Source organism: Quercus robur, chromosome 10 (genome assembly GCF_932294415.1).
Source record: "Quercus robur chromosome 10, dhQueRobu3.1, whole genome shotgun sequence".
In the NCBI taxonomy this organism is placed as follows: Eukaryota; Viridiplantae; Streptophyta; class Magnoliopsida; order Fagales; family Fagaceae; genus Quercus; species Quercus robur.
In genome coordinates this window covers 42,455,383-42,474,467 of record NC_065543.1, presented here as the reverse complement: position 1 = coordinate 42,474,467, position 19,085 = coordinate 42,455,383, and the positions used below count along the sequence as shown (strand labels likewise).

Sequence of the window (19,085 nt, the reverse complement as noted above, 5' to 3'; positions counted from 1 at the left end):
TCAATAGAAGAGTCGAACAAAAATGCTAATACAAAGATGCAACAAATGAAAATCTAGCTTATCTTTTCGGAATTAATTATTACATTCTTCAAGTAGCCATGATTGAAGTTATATTTTCCTAATCAACTATACTCATTTCTTGGCAACTGATGAGTATGCAAACCATTAGTACCGTTAAATATTAGCATTAATACACCATGTTAAATATACTAATATGAATGCAGAGATGAAAACATATAGTGTAGAACATAATAACACACAAGAGTTACACATCAATAATATATTAGAGTGTAGTACAAATCATATATTATAATGAATCATAACATGTGTCAATATAGTAGACTAAACCCTAAACTAATAGACTTAGTGTATAAGTAAGGGACTTGGCTTGCACACAAAGTAAAACTAAACTTAGCTTATACTAATGAAGTAATATATCTTTAACACCCCCTCTCAAACTTAAGATGGAAGTTTGATGAAATCTTGAGATTTGATAAGGTTGAGAAGATCCCTTGAATGAAATTTGGTTCTGTAATGATGGTTTAAGGAAGGCAATGGTCTTACAGTGTTGATACGACTTCTAATAGTGGAATGACTATACTGGAGAGTTTTGACGGCAACAGTGGAAAGTTAAAGAAGATAAACGCAACGAAGAAACACTAAGGAAGACAAAGATTGCTCTTAATACACCGTAAGGACAGAAAACGATAGCTATAGGAAGGTGGCTCTGATACCATGTTAAATATTAATATTGATACACTATGTTGAATATGCTAATATGAATGCGGAAGTGAAAACATAAAGTGTAGAACACAATAACACACAAAAGTTATATGGTTCAGCCTAACAGCTTACATTTACGAAGGAAATCTTAAATGACTACATCAATAATATATTAGAGTATAGTACAAATTAATTCTGTACTACAATAAATCATAATATGTGTATACATATAGTAAAATAAACCCTAGACTAATAAATTTCTAATACAAGTAAGAGACTTGACTTGCACACAAAGTAAAATTAAACTTAAACTTATACTAATGGGCTAATATATCTTTAATAATGAACTCACTCGGTTGTAAGATACCATAGCCCCACCAAAACTCTCGTCTTCACTCATATTGGAGAGTGTAAACAGGACCGGTTAGAATTCAAACTATATAAGTTCCTAAAAAGAGAAGAAGAAAGAATTGAAACTACATAATATTAATATTACCTATCTCCCATATTATCGGTCTGTAGGTGGTATCTGCATTCCATCAAACTATATATTCTTTCCTTTGTGGGTGATATCTGCATTCCATGCTATTACCGAGGTGGATCTTCACATGCTCGAAAGGTCAGCAAAATATATATTAACCCATAATTTCTTTCTAGTAAAGAATGCAAAGGAATCTATACAATATTGAATTAGATCAAATTATACTAATACGTAACAGCAATAAGTGTTGCAGATATGTCATTTTTCTTATCTAATAAATTAAAACTCACTTGGCTTATTTGCCCGGCTCTTTATTATAAGTAGTTTTATGAGAGTAGTCAATCCTCGTGCCCATACTTCTGTATGTATGGGACACCAGAGTCGGACAACCTTTTCTTGGGAGCAGTTGGTTAATAGTACTATATAACAATTAACAAATGAAACATTAAATATAATGTAATGAGTTGTGTTCTTAGCAACTTTTGACATAACAAATATATTCAATCACCTGATTAACGCAAACAAACGAAATGACAGACTCCACAGGCACAGCTCCAAAGAGCAAGCTCCAAGGCAAGGTGGCTATAATCACTGGCGGAGCAAGCGGCATGGGCGAGGCCACGGCGCGCCACTTTGCCACTCACGGCGCAAGAGCCATCGTCATCGCCGACGTCCAAGACGAGAAGGGCCAAAACGTCGCTGCATCTATCGGCCCCAACATATGCACCTATGTCCACTGCGATGTCAGCGACGAGGAACAGGTGAAAACATTGGTAGACTCCACAGTCAATGCGTACGGACGCGTCGACATCATGTTTAACAACGCGGGCATGGCTCGAGCGACCCACACGTGCGATCAGACTGTGTTGGACGTAGACTTGTCGGCTTACGACTGAAAGCTTTGGAGCTTAACAGAGTATTCAACAATGGCGGAAAGATAAGAATCAACAAATGAAAGAGAGAGAGAGAGAGAGAGATTTCTGGAGAGAGTTAAACTGAAAATGTATTTCCACAACTTAATAAAATACAAGCATCCAGATTGTTTATATAGTATTTACATGAAGATGATTCCAGAAACTAATCTAACTGAACATTAACTAACTCCACATTATGAGGCGCGGATTAAGGGTTGACAGCTGGAAGGTAGTTATGACAGCTGGAAGCCAGAGCTGGACTGTTGAGAGTTTGATCAAGCACTGAAGGTGACTCTGAAGCTTGATGAGAAAACAGAGCACTGGAAGGTTTGAGTCATGGACAATCTCTCCAAAACGTCCCGTTTCATTCAAACATAAACTAGGCTAACTTAAACGACATCGTTTCTAATATAAAACTAGCCGTTAGAGTCTTCTTCTTCTATTCTCAGCTTGTGCTCTGTTTTAGAAGCAGGACTGTCTTTAACATCCCCCCTCAAAACCATGGGGTCAAGAGACACCATGATTTTGGAACGAAGAAAAGCAAACCGAGAAGTGGATAAACTCTTGGTAAAAACATCAGCGAGTTGATCACCGGTTGCAATGTACTTGATCTGAATGTCCTGGCGCAAGACTTTTTCTCGAACAAAGTGGTAGTCAACCTCTATATGCTTCGTACGAGCATGAAAAACCGGATTGGAGGCAATGGCCAGAGCAGAAACATTGTCACACCAGAGCTTGGGAGGAGCAGAAAGATAGATACCAAGATCCTTCAAGACCTGGCGAAGCCAATAGAGTTCAGCAGTGGTGGTTGCCAAAGCTCTATACTCAGATTCAGTAGAGGAACGAGAGACAGTATCTTGTTTCTTGGCACTCCAAGTGATTGGATTAAACCCAAGATACACAATATAACCAGTGATGGAATGTCTATCAAAAGGATCTCCAGCCCAATCTGAATCAGAGAAAGCAGATAAGGAAAAAGGACCAGGTTGAAGCAAAATGCCATGATTCAAAGTACCATGAACATAGCGTAGAATTCTCTTGGCAGCAATTAAGTGTGCATCAGTTGGATGAGACATAAATTGGCAAACCTGCTGGACTGCAAAGCTTAGATCAGGTCTAGTGAAGGTCAGATAGTGGAGAGACCCAACCAAGCTCCTAAACTCATGTGGATTAGATAGCAAAGACCCATCAGTAGGAGCCAATCTGGTATTAGGAGCAGATGGGGTACGAGCAGGCTTGGAAGAATGCATATTGGCCTTGATCAGTAAATCCTGGGCATATTTAGTCTGAGACAGAAAAAGACCTTTGGAAGATCTAGTAATCTGAAGGCCAAGGAAGTAATTAAGAGAGCCTAAATCCTTAAGTTCAAAGGCTGAGCTGAGCTGTGCAATCAAAGAGGACAAGAATTGAGGATTGTTCCCAGTTAGAACTATGTCATCAACATAGACTAACAGATAAACAACCAATGAGCCTTGTCTGAAGATGAACAAAGAAGAATCAGAGAGAGAAGCTTGAAATCCCAGATGCAACAATTCAGTAGAAAACCTCTCAAACCAGGCCCTAGGGGCTTGTTTAAGGCCATAGAGAGACTTGAGAAGCTTGCAGACATGGTTAGGATGAGCTGGATCAACATACCCAGGTGGTTGAACCATGTAGACCTCCTCCCTAAGAAAACCATGCAGAAAAGCATTGCTAACATCCAGCTGCCTCAGTGGCCAATTGAATTGAACAGCAAGAGAGAGAATGATCCTCACAGTGGGAGGCTTAACAACAGGACTAAAAGTTTCATCAAAATCAATTCCAAATTGCTGGTGGAATCCCTTGGCAACAAGTCTAGCCTTATACTTGTTAATGGAACCATCACTATTTCTTTTAAGCTTGAACACCCATTTGCAGCCTACTACATTTTGTGAAGGAGAAGGAGGAACCAGAACCCAAGTGCTCTGCCTTTGAAGAGCATCAAATTCAGTAGCCATAGCAGAACACCATTGGGGATGCTGAGCTGCAATTTTGTAGGAGGGAGGTTCAGTGAGAGAGTAATCTGGCTTGGGAGGAGATGGAGCCTTCTTGGATGGAGCCTTCATGACAGCAAGAACCTTTGGTTGGAAAATACCATCCTTTGATCTAGTGATCATGGGATGAGTGTTACCAGCAATAGGAACCTGAATGGGGACAGTGGAAACAGCTGGAGGACTAATGTGTGGTGAGATAGGAGAAGGGGAGCTAATGTGTGAGGAGGAAGGTGTATTGGGCTGTGTAGCTGTATGGGATGTATCAGGTGGCTGTGCAGAAGGTGATGTAGCAGAAGATTGTGTAAAAGGTGAGGAAGGCTGTGTGACATTAGGCTGTGTAAAAGGGGATGTACCAGAAGGTAAAGGAGTGGACTGTGTAGGTATAAAAGGTATATGAAAGGGAGGTGGAGTGGAGGACATGCCAGAGACCTGTGATGTACCAGTGGATAAAGCAAGGGATGAAATAAACTCATGTTCATTAAAGTGCACATGTCTTGAGATATAGATTCGGGAAGTGACAGGGTCTTGACAGATATAACCTTTGGAATGAGCAGGATAGCCAAGAAAAATGCAAGGGGAAGTATGTGGTAAGAGTTTGTGAGCATTGTAAGATCTGAGCAAGGGAAAACAGATGCAGCCAAAGGTTCTAAGGTGTGTAAGATCTGGTTTGGTCTTGAATAAGACTTCCCAAGGAGTGGAATTATGAAGTGTTGGAGTGGGGAGTCTGTTGATAAGATGAACTGCTGTTGAAACAGCATAGGACCAGAAAGTTGGAGATAACTGAGAGTGAGAAAGCAAGGTAAGAGCACACTCCACTATGTGCCTATGCTTCCTCTCAGCAACTCCATTTTGTTGGGGAGTATGTGGACAAGAAAACTGATGAGTAATACCATGTGAGGAACAAAAAAGCTTGAAAGCATTTGAGGTATATTCCCCACCATTATCTGATCTCAAGATTTTGATCTTAGAATCAAGTTGATTTTCAACAGAAGCTTTAAAGAACTTAAAGACTTCAAGGACATCTGATTTGTGTTTAAGAAGATAGAGCCATGTAAACTTGGAATAGGCATCAACAAAAAGAACATAATATTGGAAATCATTAGAGGATTTGACAGGGGCTGGACCCCAAACATCAGAATGTACTAATTCAAGAGGCTTAGATGCACGAAAATCTGATACAGGAAAAGAAAACTGATGCATTTTACCACTTAAACAGTGCTTACAATGAGAAGGAGTTTTATTAGAACTTGAAATACAGACTCTATCAATGGAAGATAAAGCAATATTCAAGACTTTATCACTTGGATGACCTAACCTATGGTGCCATAACAACCATTTATTTGGTTTAGTTACATGAAAACTTGAATGAACTAAAGGAAGAGTAGGAGCAGTAGAAGGATGAGGCTGACATGAAGAGACAGAGTTGAATTGAGATGATGGCTTGATGAAATTCTTGGAGTAGATTGGATAAACACCATTCTCACTCAAGCCCTTGTAAAGGAGTCTCCCCGTAGGAATATCCTGAATTTTGATGATATTGGCATCAAAATAACAAGAACAGTTATTATGGAGGCAGAATTTGTGAACTGAAAGTAAATTCATAGCAATTCTTGGTACATGAAGAACATTTTTAAGAAGAAACTTGTGATATTTGGTGTGTAAGGCAGTGTTACCTATGTGATTGATGGGCAAGGATTGGCCATTTCCAACTGTCACCTGCTCAGGTCCCTTGTACTGAGATTCAATAGACAAATTGTTTAGGTTTGCTGTGATATGATCTGAAGTGCCAGAGTCAGCCAGCCATGGATCCTGGTTGTTAGTGATGACAGCATTGGATGCACTGGCCATAGCTGCAAGTTTTGTGGGAGGGTGCTTGCCTTGGTAAGCAAAGTTCATCCTGTGGTAGCAATCTAGTGCCTGATGACCAGATTTGCCACAAATTTGACAAGATGGGCGTTCATGCTTGAATCCTTGTGAGGTATTCTGAGAAGGAAAATTCTGAGAATGAAATTCATGAGGAGAGAAATTGTGAGAGCCTTGAGAGAAATTATGAGAACTCTGAGAAAGATTGGGAGGTGAAAACTGTTGATTTCCACCATGATTGAATCTGCCACCATTTCGTCCTCTAGAGTTATTGTTTCTGCCTCTCCCCCTTCCTGAATTATGATTCTGATAAGAGGTATGAGAACCTTGTTTACCATGAGAGGCAAACATAGCAAGAGAGCTAGGCACTGAGTCCAAGTGGTCAGTCATAGCCTGTTCCTCACTTTGCAGCATAATTGCAAGTTGCTCATAAGTGATTGGATCACTCCTAGTCCGAATTGCAGAGCAGAAATGAGCAAATTCTCTAGGGAGTCCTCTGAGCACAATGCATATCAATTCTTCATTGTCAACTGGTATGCCCACAGCAAGAAGCTTGTCACGAGCAACTTTGATCTTTTGCAGAAAAGAATTCACAGATTCATTAGTTTTCTTGATCCCTTGAAGTTCAAGCTTAAGGTTCAAGATATTAGCTCTTGAAGTGGAAGTGAATCTCTGCTCCAAAGTATTCCATACTTCCCTTGAGCTAGTAACACCAACAACAATTGAAAAGACCTGTGGAGTAAGAGTTGAATTAATCAAGGATAGGAGTGCCTTATCCCTGATTTTCCATGCTTGAAACTCAGAATTAGTCACTGACGTTGCATTTCCTGCTGCATCAAGAACAAAAGGCGATGGTGTTGGAGCAGTACCATCAATATGTTCAATCAAGGAATATGCTTCTAGTATAGTAACTAATTGATGTTTCCATGGAATATAGTTGGTGTAGTCAAGCTTGATTGACATTAGGTTTGACATGCTAGATAGTAACAGTAATGGTGATGGAGTTGAGATTACAGTTGTAGAAGGAATGGAGGTAGTCTGTGTTGGAGTTGTGTGCACAGATTGTGCTGTGTTATTTGGATTTGTAGAAGCCATAGATCTTGGCTCTGATACCATGAAAGCTTTGGAGCTTAACAGAGTATTCAACAATGGCGGAAAGATAAGAATCAACAAATGAAAGAGAGAGAGAGAGAGAGAGATTTCTGGAGAGAGTTAAACTGAAAATGTATTTCCACAACTTAATAAAATACAAGCATCCAGATTGTTTATATAGTATTTACATGAAGATGATTCCAGAAACTAATCTAACTGAACATTAACTAACTCCACATTATGAGGCGCGGATTAAGGGTTGACAGCTGGAAGGTAGTTATGACAGCTGGAAGCCAGAGCTGGACTGTTGAGAGTTTGATCAAGCACTGAAGGTGACTCTGAAGCTTGATGAGAAAACAGAGCACTGGAAGGTTTGAGTCATGGACAATCTCTCCAAAACGTCCCGTTTCATTCAAACATAAACTAGGCTAACTTAAACGACATCGTTTCTAATATAAAACTAGCCGTTAGAGTCTTCTTCTTCTATTCTCAGCTTGTGCTCTGTTTTAGAAGCAGGACTGTCTTTAACAACGACAAGCTCATGGCGGTGAACGCGCGTGGGATGGTGGCGTGCGTGAAGCACGCGGCGAAGGCGATGGTGGAAGGGCGCGTGAGGGGTAGCATAATTTGCACAGCGAGCATGGCGGCGAGTATGGGTACGGACAGGTTTGTCGACTACGTGATGTCAAAGCATGCAGTGTTGGGGTTGGTGAGGTCTGCGAGCTTGCAAGTGGGTTCATATGGGATACGCGTGAATTGTATTTCACCAGGGGCAGTTGGGACGCCATTGCTGAAGGAGATGTTGGGGTTTGAAAATGATGAGGAGGTAGATAAGGTGGTAGAGTTGAGTTCGAACTTGAAAGGTGGGGTGTTGAGGCCCAAAAATGTGGCAGACGCTGTGGTGTTTCTTGCTTCTGAAGATTCCCAATTTGTCACTGGCCATAATTTGGCGGTAGATGCTGGGTTTAGAGTCTAGAGTTAGCTAAGGACACACTGGCCCCCTATTACTCTAAATGTTTGTATCTTGGTGTGTTGTGTCCTAGGCTATTACTCGTTTGTTGCTTCACAGTTTTTTATTTTTTGGTGTGTGTGTTTGTGTGTGTGGATAAGGTTGCTTCACAGTTGGTTATTGCAGAATAGATCGCAATGATTGTAATGACCCAAATAATTAGACCAACTTGCTATTTTTCCCCCATGATTCATTTTTGTATAAATATGTTCTTTTATTATTGAGAAGATCCATTTGATGAGGGATGACAGAAATGATCGAAGTAGGCTATGCCTATGAGCCTTAATCCTTTGAAGAAAAAGCTTGGGCCTTGAACTTAATCCGCAATACAAGAGATACACGGGCCATAAACCCATTCCATGATATGGATAAGAGACAAATTATGAGTCCAATACATGATGTTAAAAATTGAAAAAAAAAAAAAAGAAAGTCTTGTCAAGTGTCAACCCATTCCAAAAATGTGACAAAAAATTTGAGAGGTAAATCTAAACATTAAGGGCCTATTTGTGATCCATTTATTTTGTTAAAATTAATATTTTTTTTTTGAAAATACTGTAAATAAAGATAAAAGTTAATTGAAATAATACAGTGAGACTCATGAATAGTATCAAAAAGTGCAATGGAACCCATGAATAATAGTAAAAAAAAAAAAAAAAAACTAAATAGTAAAATAAGTTGGCAAAAATAATATTTGCCAAATGGACACTAGGCATGAGGAATTTTAAGCAAATGATTGATTAAAATGGTAGGATTAAATTTGTTTGTTTGTTTTTTTAGAGAATATTTGGTAAACTATAATAAGCTTTGTAATGTGTAATACATATTCTTATAATTTAGGCTATTATGTAGTTTTGTTATATTTTTATTATATGGAATAGTCATTTCTTATGAATAGTAATTTATTAAAATAAGAAATAATTATTCATCTTTAAAATGATTGTAATAGTTATCCCTTATTAGGTATAATAAATTATAAAATTAATATATTTTTTGAATAAACAAACTTTCCTCATGTCCATAGTAATTATGAAAATAAAAAAATCACCAAAAAATAATTTTCTCCCAAATTTAAAAAATATTGCTTTCTAGAAACTATAATTATATGAATAAGAGATTTCCTAAAATAGATCTTAAATCTTATTTTAATTTTATAATTTACAACCAAACTTATGAATATGTTTAGTCATTCTATTACAATACATTTTATTTTTAGTAATAAAAATTAGGCAAAAATGCAAAACTGACCCTCTAACTTTCACATTTTTTTCATTTTAGTTTTGTCAATTCAGTCCTCTCTAGCTTTCAATTTTTGTTAATTCAAGGCTCCATTACAAATCTGTTATTGCTACCAAAACGATGCCATTTTGCATTTTTTTTTAAAAAAATTTGGAATTAAAAGAAAATTTTGGGAAAAAAAAACATTAAGGGGAACGATGTCGTCTTTCCCCTTCCCTAAATCAAAAGAAAAAAAGAAAAGGGATTCAAGAATCAAATCCCTAGCTTTGAGTCCGAGAGAGAGAGAGAGTGAGCTGGTTTGAGAGAGAGAGAGAGAGAGAGAGAGAGAGAGAGAGAGAGAGCGACTAAGTTCACCAGCGGCGAGGAACCTCACTGCCCCTGCTCGCCATGTAAACCACCTCGCTGCTCTGCCTTGACTGAACGTAGCTCCCCCTACATCTTCTCTTGCACAATTGCAAAATATCTCATCAAATGTCAAAATCTCCACACATTTGTATAAAAGAAGAGCTTTATAAAAGGTATATATTTGCACTCATGATTTATATATTTCGAACGATTCGAGCATTCGTCGTATATTGGAGACTGTTATGACTGTTCAGGTGGCTCATGGTTAGCTTTTGGTAGACATGCTTGTTGAGCTTCAGTCCTTGCGAGCAGATTTGGAGAGTCTTAGACGATCACCTTTGCCACCTCCTTTTGATGATGAGTCATGATTACCCTTTGGAGCTATGGAGCTTTAGATTGTAGGGGGAGATTTTGTTGTTTTAGAGTTGTGGAGCTTTAGATTGTATCTAGGTGCTGCATCTTGTATTTATATTTTTTGGCTCATGATGCATTTTTGTTTTATTTAAGTTGTCTATGATAGGGGGAGATACTATGATGTATTTATATCTGTTTCTTATTTCACATTGTGTTACATTGATTATTGATTTATATTTATGAGGTTATTCATGATATATGTCTTTATTTTATGTTATGTGAAATCAAGAAGTTATTTTGTTTTACTTGTATTTTTCACAAATACGTTTATGGATTTGTTGAGTGTTTAAGGAATATACAGGTTGATTCAGTCGTGCTACTGTCTACCCTTGCAATTGATAGATAGTAGTTAGATTGAATTTGTTTTTGTTGGGCAATGTTATTGTAATGGGCTATTTTTGTAAACTTTGAGCACTTTGTCTAGTTTGTGTTTTGTCACAGATTGCAAAGGGGGAGTTACTTTAGGTTTAAATATATTAGAACTTTATTTTGTAATGTTGGCTAACCATGATCAAAACGTTTAGTCTTGTTTTAGACTTACTCAAAGTTTGTTTATGTGTAAAGTTGGAATCGAGTGTACTACCAAATTTACTATATAAATCTGCCTGGCTTGATTGATCCAGAATTAGACTTGATCGATCGAAGCTCATGCAGATTATTTTTCTGTAGAATTTTCCAACTCAGCTCAAGCCCGTTTGACATGTAGGGTTTTATGTTTTGCCTTAAGTATAAAAGGAAAAACTCAAGCCACGTTTCTTATTGATGTTGTTTATGCTGTGTGTATGAATTTCTTGTGAGATCTAGAGGTGTTTGCCTTCATACATACTTAGGATTTCCAATCTCAAGATTGATGTCGAGAGCTTGGTGATCATTTCAGTTGCTGCATAAAGAGCTTAAAGAAAACACAAGTGGGAGTACTTGTGGTTGCTATGAATCCAAGAAAGAAGTAGTCCGTGGACTCGGAGCTATCACGTGGTCATGGTAGTAAGTTTCTTACTCGAGGTAGTAATAGAATGTTAGTGGTCTGTCGCTATTGTATAAACTTCAATTCCTTCATAGTGGATCTATTTTACCTTGAGGATAGTTAGGCTAAATCTCCCTCAGGTTTTTTACCGGTTTGGTTTTCCTGGGTTATCATATCTTTGTGTTATTTAAATTCTGCACTTTACATTGATATGATATATTTGTGTTAACTTAGATTTGAATAATTTGACTAAGTAATTACTTGGCTAATTAACTAGGTTAATCTGGTTTGTTTTAAAGGGTCTAAAAACGTACAAGATCTTTTAAAAATAATATAAAATATATATATTTTTATTTGTTTCCAAAGCATTTTTCCCTCACACCTAACTTAGCACATGCCAAATAGGGGCTTCATCAACCTACGCCTAGCCCCACCGCAGCCACCCACATTCAGATTAACATAACCCCTTCCCCATGACAGAGACTTGACACCAAGTCCACAAAGGATATCGAATGCCAGTGATCCATGGCCATGTATGCTCCCTGGCCAACGAACATTGAGAAAGAGAAGGGGTGGCTCTATGTGTTGGGGTGGGTGGTCTTACTTGAGGGAAAAAATTATATACCTTGAAAATTTAATTTTAAATTACTATAGCTATTGACCACCCTAAAAAAAAAAAAAAAAAAAAAAAAAAAAAAAAAAAAAAAAAATTGAACACCCTAAATAAAAATTTGAGTCCATCAAAAAACAATTTGACCTTTTGGTTCATTAAAGGTTAATTTTAGTAATTTGTAGTGAAACAGCAATTTTAGATCAATAGCTTGATTGTCAAACCGTGATTTTATCAAATATTTAATTGTGACTTTTAAAATTGTGTTTTCAAAAGGGAGATTTTAAAATCGCTATTTTTTTAAAAAAAGAAATATATATTTTCAAACATCTAGTCTATTAGTGCTTGCTTTTGTCTATAATTGAATTTGTAGGATTTATGTAGTGCATTTTGTATGTAATGCATATGCTCTAAAGTAATGTCTAAATACTTTATTAAATACGATTATTGTAATGGTTGAATTCCTGAGTTAAATATATTGAATAAACTTATAATTTATAATTTTTTATTTTGCTAGCACTATGGACAAATTTCTTATTAGAAAATAAATTGTATTGCAAGATTTATATTCTAAGCAAATTTGAATTGACTTGAATAATCTTCTTTCAAATTCTAGGATATGAGAAAAAGTCTCATATTTTCATCCTAATGATTAGGAGAAATAAGAAGAGCATATTTACAAAGAGGTTCTTGTCAACACCTTAGCCCATATACCTAATATATATATATATATATATATATAGTGGAGCGTTGCATCAATTCAATCCTTATTGGTTTAAAGAATACAAAAATTGGTTGGAATGGGTCAAAAAAAATAAAAGTAAAAAGATGATGCATTTTGATTATTGTATTAATTATTTAGACAAGGTGCAGGTAAATGAATGATTACTTAGTTGTGTACATTGGAAATATGCATCTAATAACATTGATAATGAAATTATTATACAACGATTTCAAAATATGAAAACTTGTAAAATTTTACGTATTTATGTGTTTTTTGTGACGTTAATATATTCAATTTTTTATTATTATCATTATCATTTTTTAAGTTAAGTTTCTTAAAGACCATCTTGAAGAAAATTCCTAGAGAGAGAGAGAGAGAGAGAAATACAAAAAATTGAAATTTTATAGCTATCTAGATTTAGAACTGTGGGGCCCAATAATTTGTGGCCCTGGCCCATTTATTCATTGGGGCCCAAGGTCCGAGCCGAGGAAGGTTATAGCCCAGACTCGGTAATACGAGTACAAAATAGACTTGGGCGCAGCTGAGGACGATTCAGTCCTCGGCATGTCCGAGGTCTCACTAAAAGGAAGGGCAAAAACGGTAAAGGAGCAACTTGGAAAAGATCTAAAATATCTAGGTCAATAGAGAAGGATACGCTGGAAAGTACAACGACCAGGAAAAGCTGCCCTTACTGCCATTCAATACTCTGCACCTGACAGAGCCATACTCTTCAGTTTTTTACAACCACCCCCAACCACTCTGGGTATGGGCTGATGGGACAAGTATCAGTCCTGGAAAATCAAACCCCACACGTGGACATTGGATAAGGGATACAGGCTAGTATAAAAGGAAAAATAAGCTATCCGGGAAAAGAGGCTGGGAAAAATGGCCAAAAACCAGAGCCACCCAGCCTGCCTTGAGGAGAAAAACTCTTAGGGCGAACACGATTTAACCCACTGTCTTGTGACCAAGGCCTAGCCTTTCAAACCCACGCTCTACAAATGATATTGTTTGGGCCTTTTTACGTGCGAACCCAACACTGTCCCGGGTCGTTACAAATCGTGTCCTTACAAGAACCAATTTTGTGTGTAATTTGTTAATTTTTATTAAATAAAGATAGAAAGAGTCGGATGTAAATGCTAATAGTATTTTTTGCTGAAAAACAAATGCTAACATAGTAAGATGCAACAAATGAACATCTAACTTAATTTTTCGGCATTATTTATTACATTTTTCAAGTAGCCATTGATTAAAGTGATATTTTCCTATCAGTCATTTCTTGGCCACTCATAAGGGGGAGACCAGTATGATTTCACCTGCTTGTGGGAGATTCTAGCCTTTTGCCCTTAATTTTTAAAAAATTTAGCAATATGCTCCTATTTCGAAACTATATAGGGATATGCCTCTGTTTCGATACTCGATTACCTTAAAATCGAGTTTCAATGAAATACTCGATTTGTAGAAAATCGAGTTATGCCGAATAAAACTAAAAAAAAAAAAAAGCATGGAACTCGATTTTAGGGAAGTCGAGTTCCAAAACGCCGCTATAGGGTTTTAAAACGTCACTATAGGGCTTAAAAACGCCACTATAGGGCCTCTTGAACTTGTTTGGGGACTATAAAATTTTTTTACAGGAAAACGCTGCTATAGGGCTCTAAAACGTCACTATAGGGCTTATAAACGTCACTATAGGGCCTAAAAAGCCACTATAGGGCACCCAGAACAGGCCGATTACACTTATACGAAATTTTTGCAGGAAAACGCCGCTATAGGGCCTTAAAACGTCACTATAGGGCTTAAAAACGCCATTATAGAGTACCCTGAATATGGGCCAATCACACTTATAAAAAAATTGGAGGAAAACGCCGCTATAGGGCTTTAAAACGTCACTATAGGGCTTTAAAACGCCACTATAGGGCTCCCTGAATATAGGGGAATCACACTTATAAAATTTTTTTTTGCATGGAACTCGATTTCCTGAAACTCGAGTTCCACGGAAATTTTTTTTTTTTTTTTTTTCAAGTTTGATCGGGCATAACTCGATTTTCTACAAATCGAGTATTTAATTGAACTCGATTTTAGGATAATCGAGTATCGAAACAGGGGCACGCTCCTATATAGTTTGCAAACAGGGACATATTGCAATTTTTTTTTTTAAAATTAGGGGTAAAATGCCAGAATCCTCCTCGCTTGTGAGATAACACCGCAAATCATTGCAAAACTCTCGTCTTGACTCTATATTTGGAGTGAACCAAGAATCTGACGTGGCACAATTGGAGGTGTAAACTCTTACACTTGGAACAACCTTTCTACGGAGTAGTTGGCTAAAAGTAGCACATAACAAATGAAAGATTAATATGTATATAATTAGCCTTTTTGACATAGCAAATATATTCAATCACCTGATTTACACAAACGAACGAAATGACAGACTCCACAACGCCAAAGAACAAGCTCCAAGGCAAGGTGGCCATAGTCACTGGTGGAGCAAGCGGCATAGGCGAAGCCACGGCTCGCCATTTCGCCACTCAGGGCGCAAGAGCCATCGTTATCGCGGACGTCCAAGACGAAATGGGCCAAAGCGTCGCTGCATCTATCAGCCTCAACATATGCAGCTATGTTCATTGCGATGTCGGCGACGAGGAACAGGTGAGAACGTTGGTAGACTCGACAGTCAATAAGTACGGATGCCTCGACATCATGTTCAGCAATGCGGGCATAGGTCGAGCGACCAACACTCGCGAGCAGACCGTGTTCGACATAGACTTGTCAGCTTACGACAAGCTCATGGCCGTGAACGCCCGCGGGATGGTGGCGTGTGTGAAGCACGCGGTGAAGGCGATGGTGGAAGGGCACGTGAGGGGGAGCATAATTTGCACAACGAGCATGGCGGCGAGTATTGGTACTGACAGGTTTGTCGACTATGCCATGTCGAAGCACGCAGTGTTAGGGCTGGTGAGGTCAGCGAGCTTGCAGGTGGGTTCATATGGGATACGTGTGAATTGTGTTTCACCAGGGGTAGTTGGGACGCCATTACTAAAGGACACGATGAGGTTGGACAATGATGAGAAGATAGGTAAGATGCAAGAGTTAAGTTCGTACTTGAAAGGTGGGTTGCTAATGCCGAAAAATGTGGCGGACGCTGTGGTGTTTCTTGCTTCTGAGGATTCCCAATTTGTCACCGGACATAATTTGGTGGTAGATGCTGGGTTTAAACCTAAAGTTTAAGAGGTGGCTAGTAATCCAACACCAATGTTATAGAATTTAGAATATTACTATATGTTTGTTTATTTGTGTGTTGTGACCTCTTAATTTCACTGGTATGGTGGTTGTGGTGTCTTATACGCTAGGTGTATCTGTGAGTCCAATATGTCAGGGTGTCATAATAAGTCTCATACACTGGGCGCATGCAAGAATTTCCCGTTGTGGTTCGAGGCTCGTTTGTACGTTGCTTAAGCTGGTTATTGCATAATGACCTTACTAGATGCAATAATGAAATAACTTGAACTTTTTTAAAGTCTGTAATAAAGTGTTCTGGTGTTGATTATCGAAAAAGAATATGAAGTGTGTTTTGGTGTTATTTTGTTTGAAAAACTATCATAAAGTTATAGTAGTTTTTATTCCAAACCGAGAATGCCCTAGTGGTGCAGTTTCCAGTGGTGATTCAAGAGATTCAAGAAATTTTCTTTAGAGTGGTCATTAAAATCTTCAATAATAATAATAATAATAAAAAACTTGAATATACTGACTAATGGTCCCGAAAATATACTCGTCCACCCAAGAAGGACGATAGACAAGGACTACGCTGAAGCTAGCCCAGCCCAGGAGGAACTGCCTGACAAAGACTCAACCGTCGTCCCTCAATCAGGACGAAGCGTTACAAAAGATAAATAATGATCTTCCGTACCGTTGGAAGATATATCTATCCATTTAACACCCCACATGGGCGTTACAACTTCGGCAATGATTCCACCATTAAAACAAAACCAACGGCTAAGAAGAAAGCGCCTATATATATCCTTAGACAAAACCCAATGAAGAGGTACACAAAAAATTTCCTAGTACATCCATATTACTTTCTGATGAACTCTGGGATATCAGTGGACTGAAAATGTCGGGCCTTGATAAACTTGCGACTGAATCCTGAGAAAACAAGTGAAAACTCAGAGGAGACCGGTGGAAGCCGGCCAAGAACCCTCCGATGGTGAAGTTAGTCTCTGAATGAAGGAATGTAAACTTAGTTTCTCGAGAACAGAATGCCTTACTCATTCCTTGGTGTATGCTTATATAGTATGCGGGAAGCGGTTACTTATTTAGTAACCGCTCCTACAGTTGAGGAATCCAACAGGCTCGGAAGTAACTGATGTAGAAGTTTGTATTTCACAACGGTTGGCCTTGACTGGCGACGGTTCGTTCTTCCACTTGGCAGAGAAGTCCTCCCTTGTCCTTAGTGAACGAGGGGGTGGTGGCAAGCTCGTCCGTCTGTAAAGGACGGACGAATGCTAAAACTCTCGTCCGTCCTCCAGGAGAGACGGGCGATAGTGAGCTCGTCTGTCCTTAAGGACAGACGGACGAGTTAGCAAAGACTTACCTATCCTTTGGACGACGCATATGGACGGGAGATGACTAAGTGAATTCTCGTTGCACATCACTTTCTTCAAACTCTAGCTATTCTAACTTTGGCATCAGAGGCTCTATGGTAGGCACCACACCGATGACCATACTTTCTTTTCAACTTTTCTCAGGATTAGGATTAGCTATGGACGACTCCCGTCTGGACGAACATCTTACCGATGATTCGGGCATCATCAGTTTGGCGCTGTCTGTGGGGACGACTCTTGAGCACCCAATTCAAGAACACAATTCCATTCCAAGTTATAAGTTCAGATGGAGTCCAGCACTAACCCAGATCCTGCAACATTGGCCCTACAAATTCAGTCACTAGCAGCCATTGTGGAGGAACTTACCAAGCAAAACCAGGAGATGAGGCAGCGACTACAGCAAGAAGATAACCACATGGAAATCAACAGGGACAATGATGAAGACCGTCACAGGAGACGAACCAGCACTCCAGAAGAGGCAAATTCAGATTTCCTTAGGGAGATGAGGAAAGAGATGGACGAGCTGAGAAACACTATCAAGGGAAAGACAGATCAAAGTTTGGACAGAATTGTCAGAAAGACGAATTCATCCTTTACCGTAGCAGTCCAGGAGTGCCCGGTACCCTCTAAGTTCCGTCTACCCTAGCTTGAGCCCTTTGACGGATTAAAAGATCCGTTGGATCATCTAAACACATTCAAGACGAACCTGGGTCTTCAGAAACCTCCTGATGAGATTCTGTGCCGCTCCTTTCCCACTACCCTTAAAGGGTCAACCAGGGAATGGTTCACCAAATTGCCAATGTCATCCATCGATAACTTCGAACAGCTAAGTAGCTCGTTTGTTCATCATTTTGTTGGTGGACAACGTCCGAAAAGGACAGCTGATCATTTGCTCACAATCAAACAAGGTGAAAAGGAAACTTTGAGATCCTATGTAACGCACTTCACACGAGGAATGCTAGAGGTAAACGAGTCAGACGATAAGGTGCAACTTACAACCTTTAAGGCAGGATTAAAGTCCAGAGATTTTTTGGTTTCCTTGGCAAAAAAATCCTCCCAAAACGATGGCAGAGGCGCTACTAAAAGCATAGAAGTATATGAACATTGAAGACGCTTTAACAGCCATAGAGGGAGTAGAAAAACCAAAGGAGAAGAAGAAGGAAAAAGAAGACGATCAAAGAGGACAAAAAAGAGATCGAGCTGACCGACGGAATGACGAAGGCAATAGATGAAGAGATGACAAATATGCTTGACCAATGAAGTTCACGCCTTTAGTGATGCCCGTTGACCAGATTTTGATGGAAATAAGAGACGAACCATCTCTTAAATGGCCTAGGCCACTCCACTCATCGCCTAGTGTGTGCGACAAGAGGAAATACTGTTGTTTTCATAACGACCACGGGCATTACACAGAGGATTGCTGGGATCTGAAGGAGTAGATAAAAGAATTCATACGGAAAGGGAAACTACAGAAGTATGTGAAAAGGGGAGATTCCAGCAAATACGGTAAGAAGGATCAGCACAGAGGTTCCCAAAGAGATGAAGATCACCCACCACCTCGTCCACAGAGTGTACTAGGGGATATAAAAACTATCACGGAAGGACCAACCATAAGGGGATCATTCAGATCCCTCAGAAAGTCATACCAAAGGCAAGTAAACAGTGTTCACAACCTACCTCCCCTGAAACAAAGACAGATAAACCAAGACGTGTACTTCTCAGAAGAAGATGCCAGAGGAGTAAAGAAACCTCATGACGACCCACTGGTCATTATGATCATGATTGAGGGGTTCAATACAAGGAGGGTTCTAGTAGACAATGGGAGCTCGGCAGACATTATCTATCTTTCCACCTTCTAGCAATTAAAAGTAGACCCTAAAAAGCTTCGACCTTTCGAGTCACCCCTCGTCAATTTCAGTGGAGACAAGGTGTGCCCCTGTGGAATAGTGATGTTGACAGTCATGGCCAGTTCATACCCCCTCCAGGTAACCAACAAACACAATTTTTTGGTGGTAGACTCACCCTCGTCCTACAATGTGATCATAGGACGACCTACCCTCAACCACTGGAAAGCTACTACTTCTACATATTGTTTGA

At 38.9% G+C, this 19,085-nt stretch overlaps 2 protein-coding genes across 2 annotated transcripts; both read left to right on the top strand.

Moving 5' to 3' along the window:
• The first annotated feature begins 1,584 nt into the window (after positions 1-1,584).
• Positions 1,585-8,314, top strand: LOC126702545 ((+)-cis,trans-nepetalactol synthase NEPS1-like). Its single transcript, XM_050401268.1, has 2 exons — positions 1,585-2,084; positions 7,602-8,314. The coding sequence occupies exons 1-2, from the start codon at positions 1,735-1,737 to the stop codon at positions 8,059-8,061; spliced, it is 810 nt and encodes a 269-aa protein (XP_050257225.1). The 5' UTR covers positions 1,585-1,734; the 3' UTR covers positions 8,062-8,314.
• Positions 8,315-14,798: 6,484 nt separating this feature from the next.
• LOC126702203 ((+)-cis,trans-nepetalactol synthase NEPS1-like) lies at positions 14,799-15,907 on the top strand. The gene has a single exon (XM_050400863.1). The coding sequence runs from the start codon at positions 14,812-14,814 to the stop codon at positions 15,613-15,615; it is 804 nt and encodes a 267-aa protein (XP_050256820.1). The 5' UTR covers positions 14,799-14,811; the 3' UTR covers positions 15,616-15,907.
• The last annotated feature ends 3,178 nt before the right edge of the window (positions 15,908-19,085 follow it).

Bases quoted from the DNA above. Each gene is read 5' to 3' on its own strand.
- LOC126702545 (XM_050401268.1), top strand. From the start codon at position 1,735: ATGACAGACTCCACAGGCACAGCTCCAAAGAGCAAGCTCCAAGGCAAG. The intron at 2,085-7,601 runs GTCGGCTTACGA...TTTTAGAAGCAG, and splicing joins ACTGTGTTGGACGTAGACTT to GACTGTCTTTAACAACGACA.
- LOC126702203 (XM_050400863.1), top strand. From the start codon at position 14,812: ATGACAGACTCCACAACGCCAAAGAACAAGCTCCAAGGCAAGGTGGCC.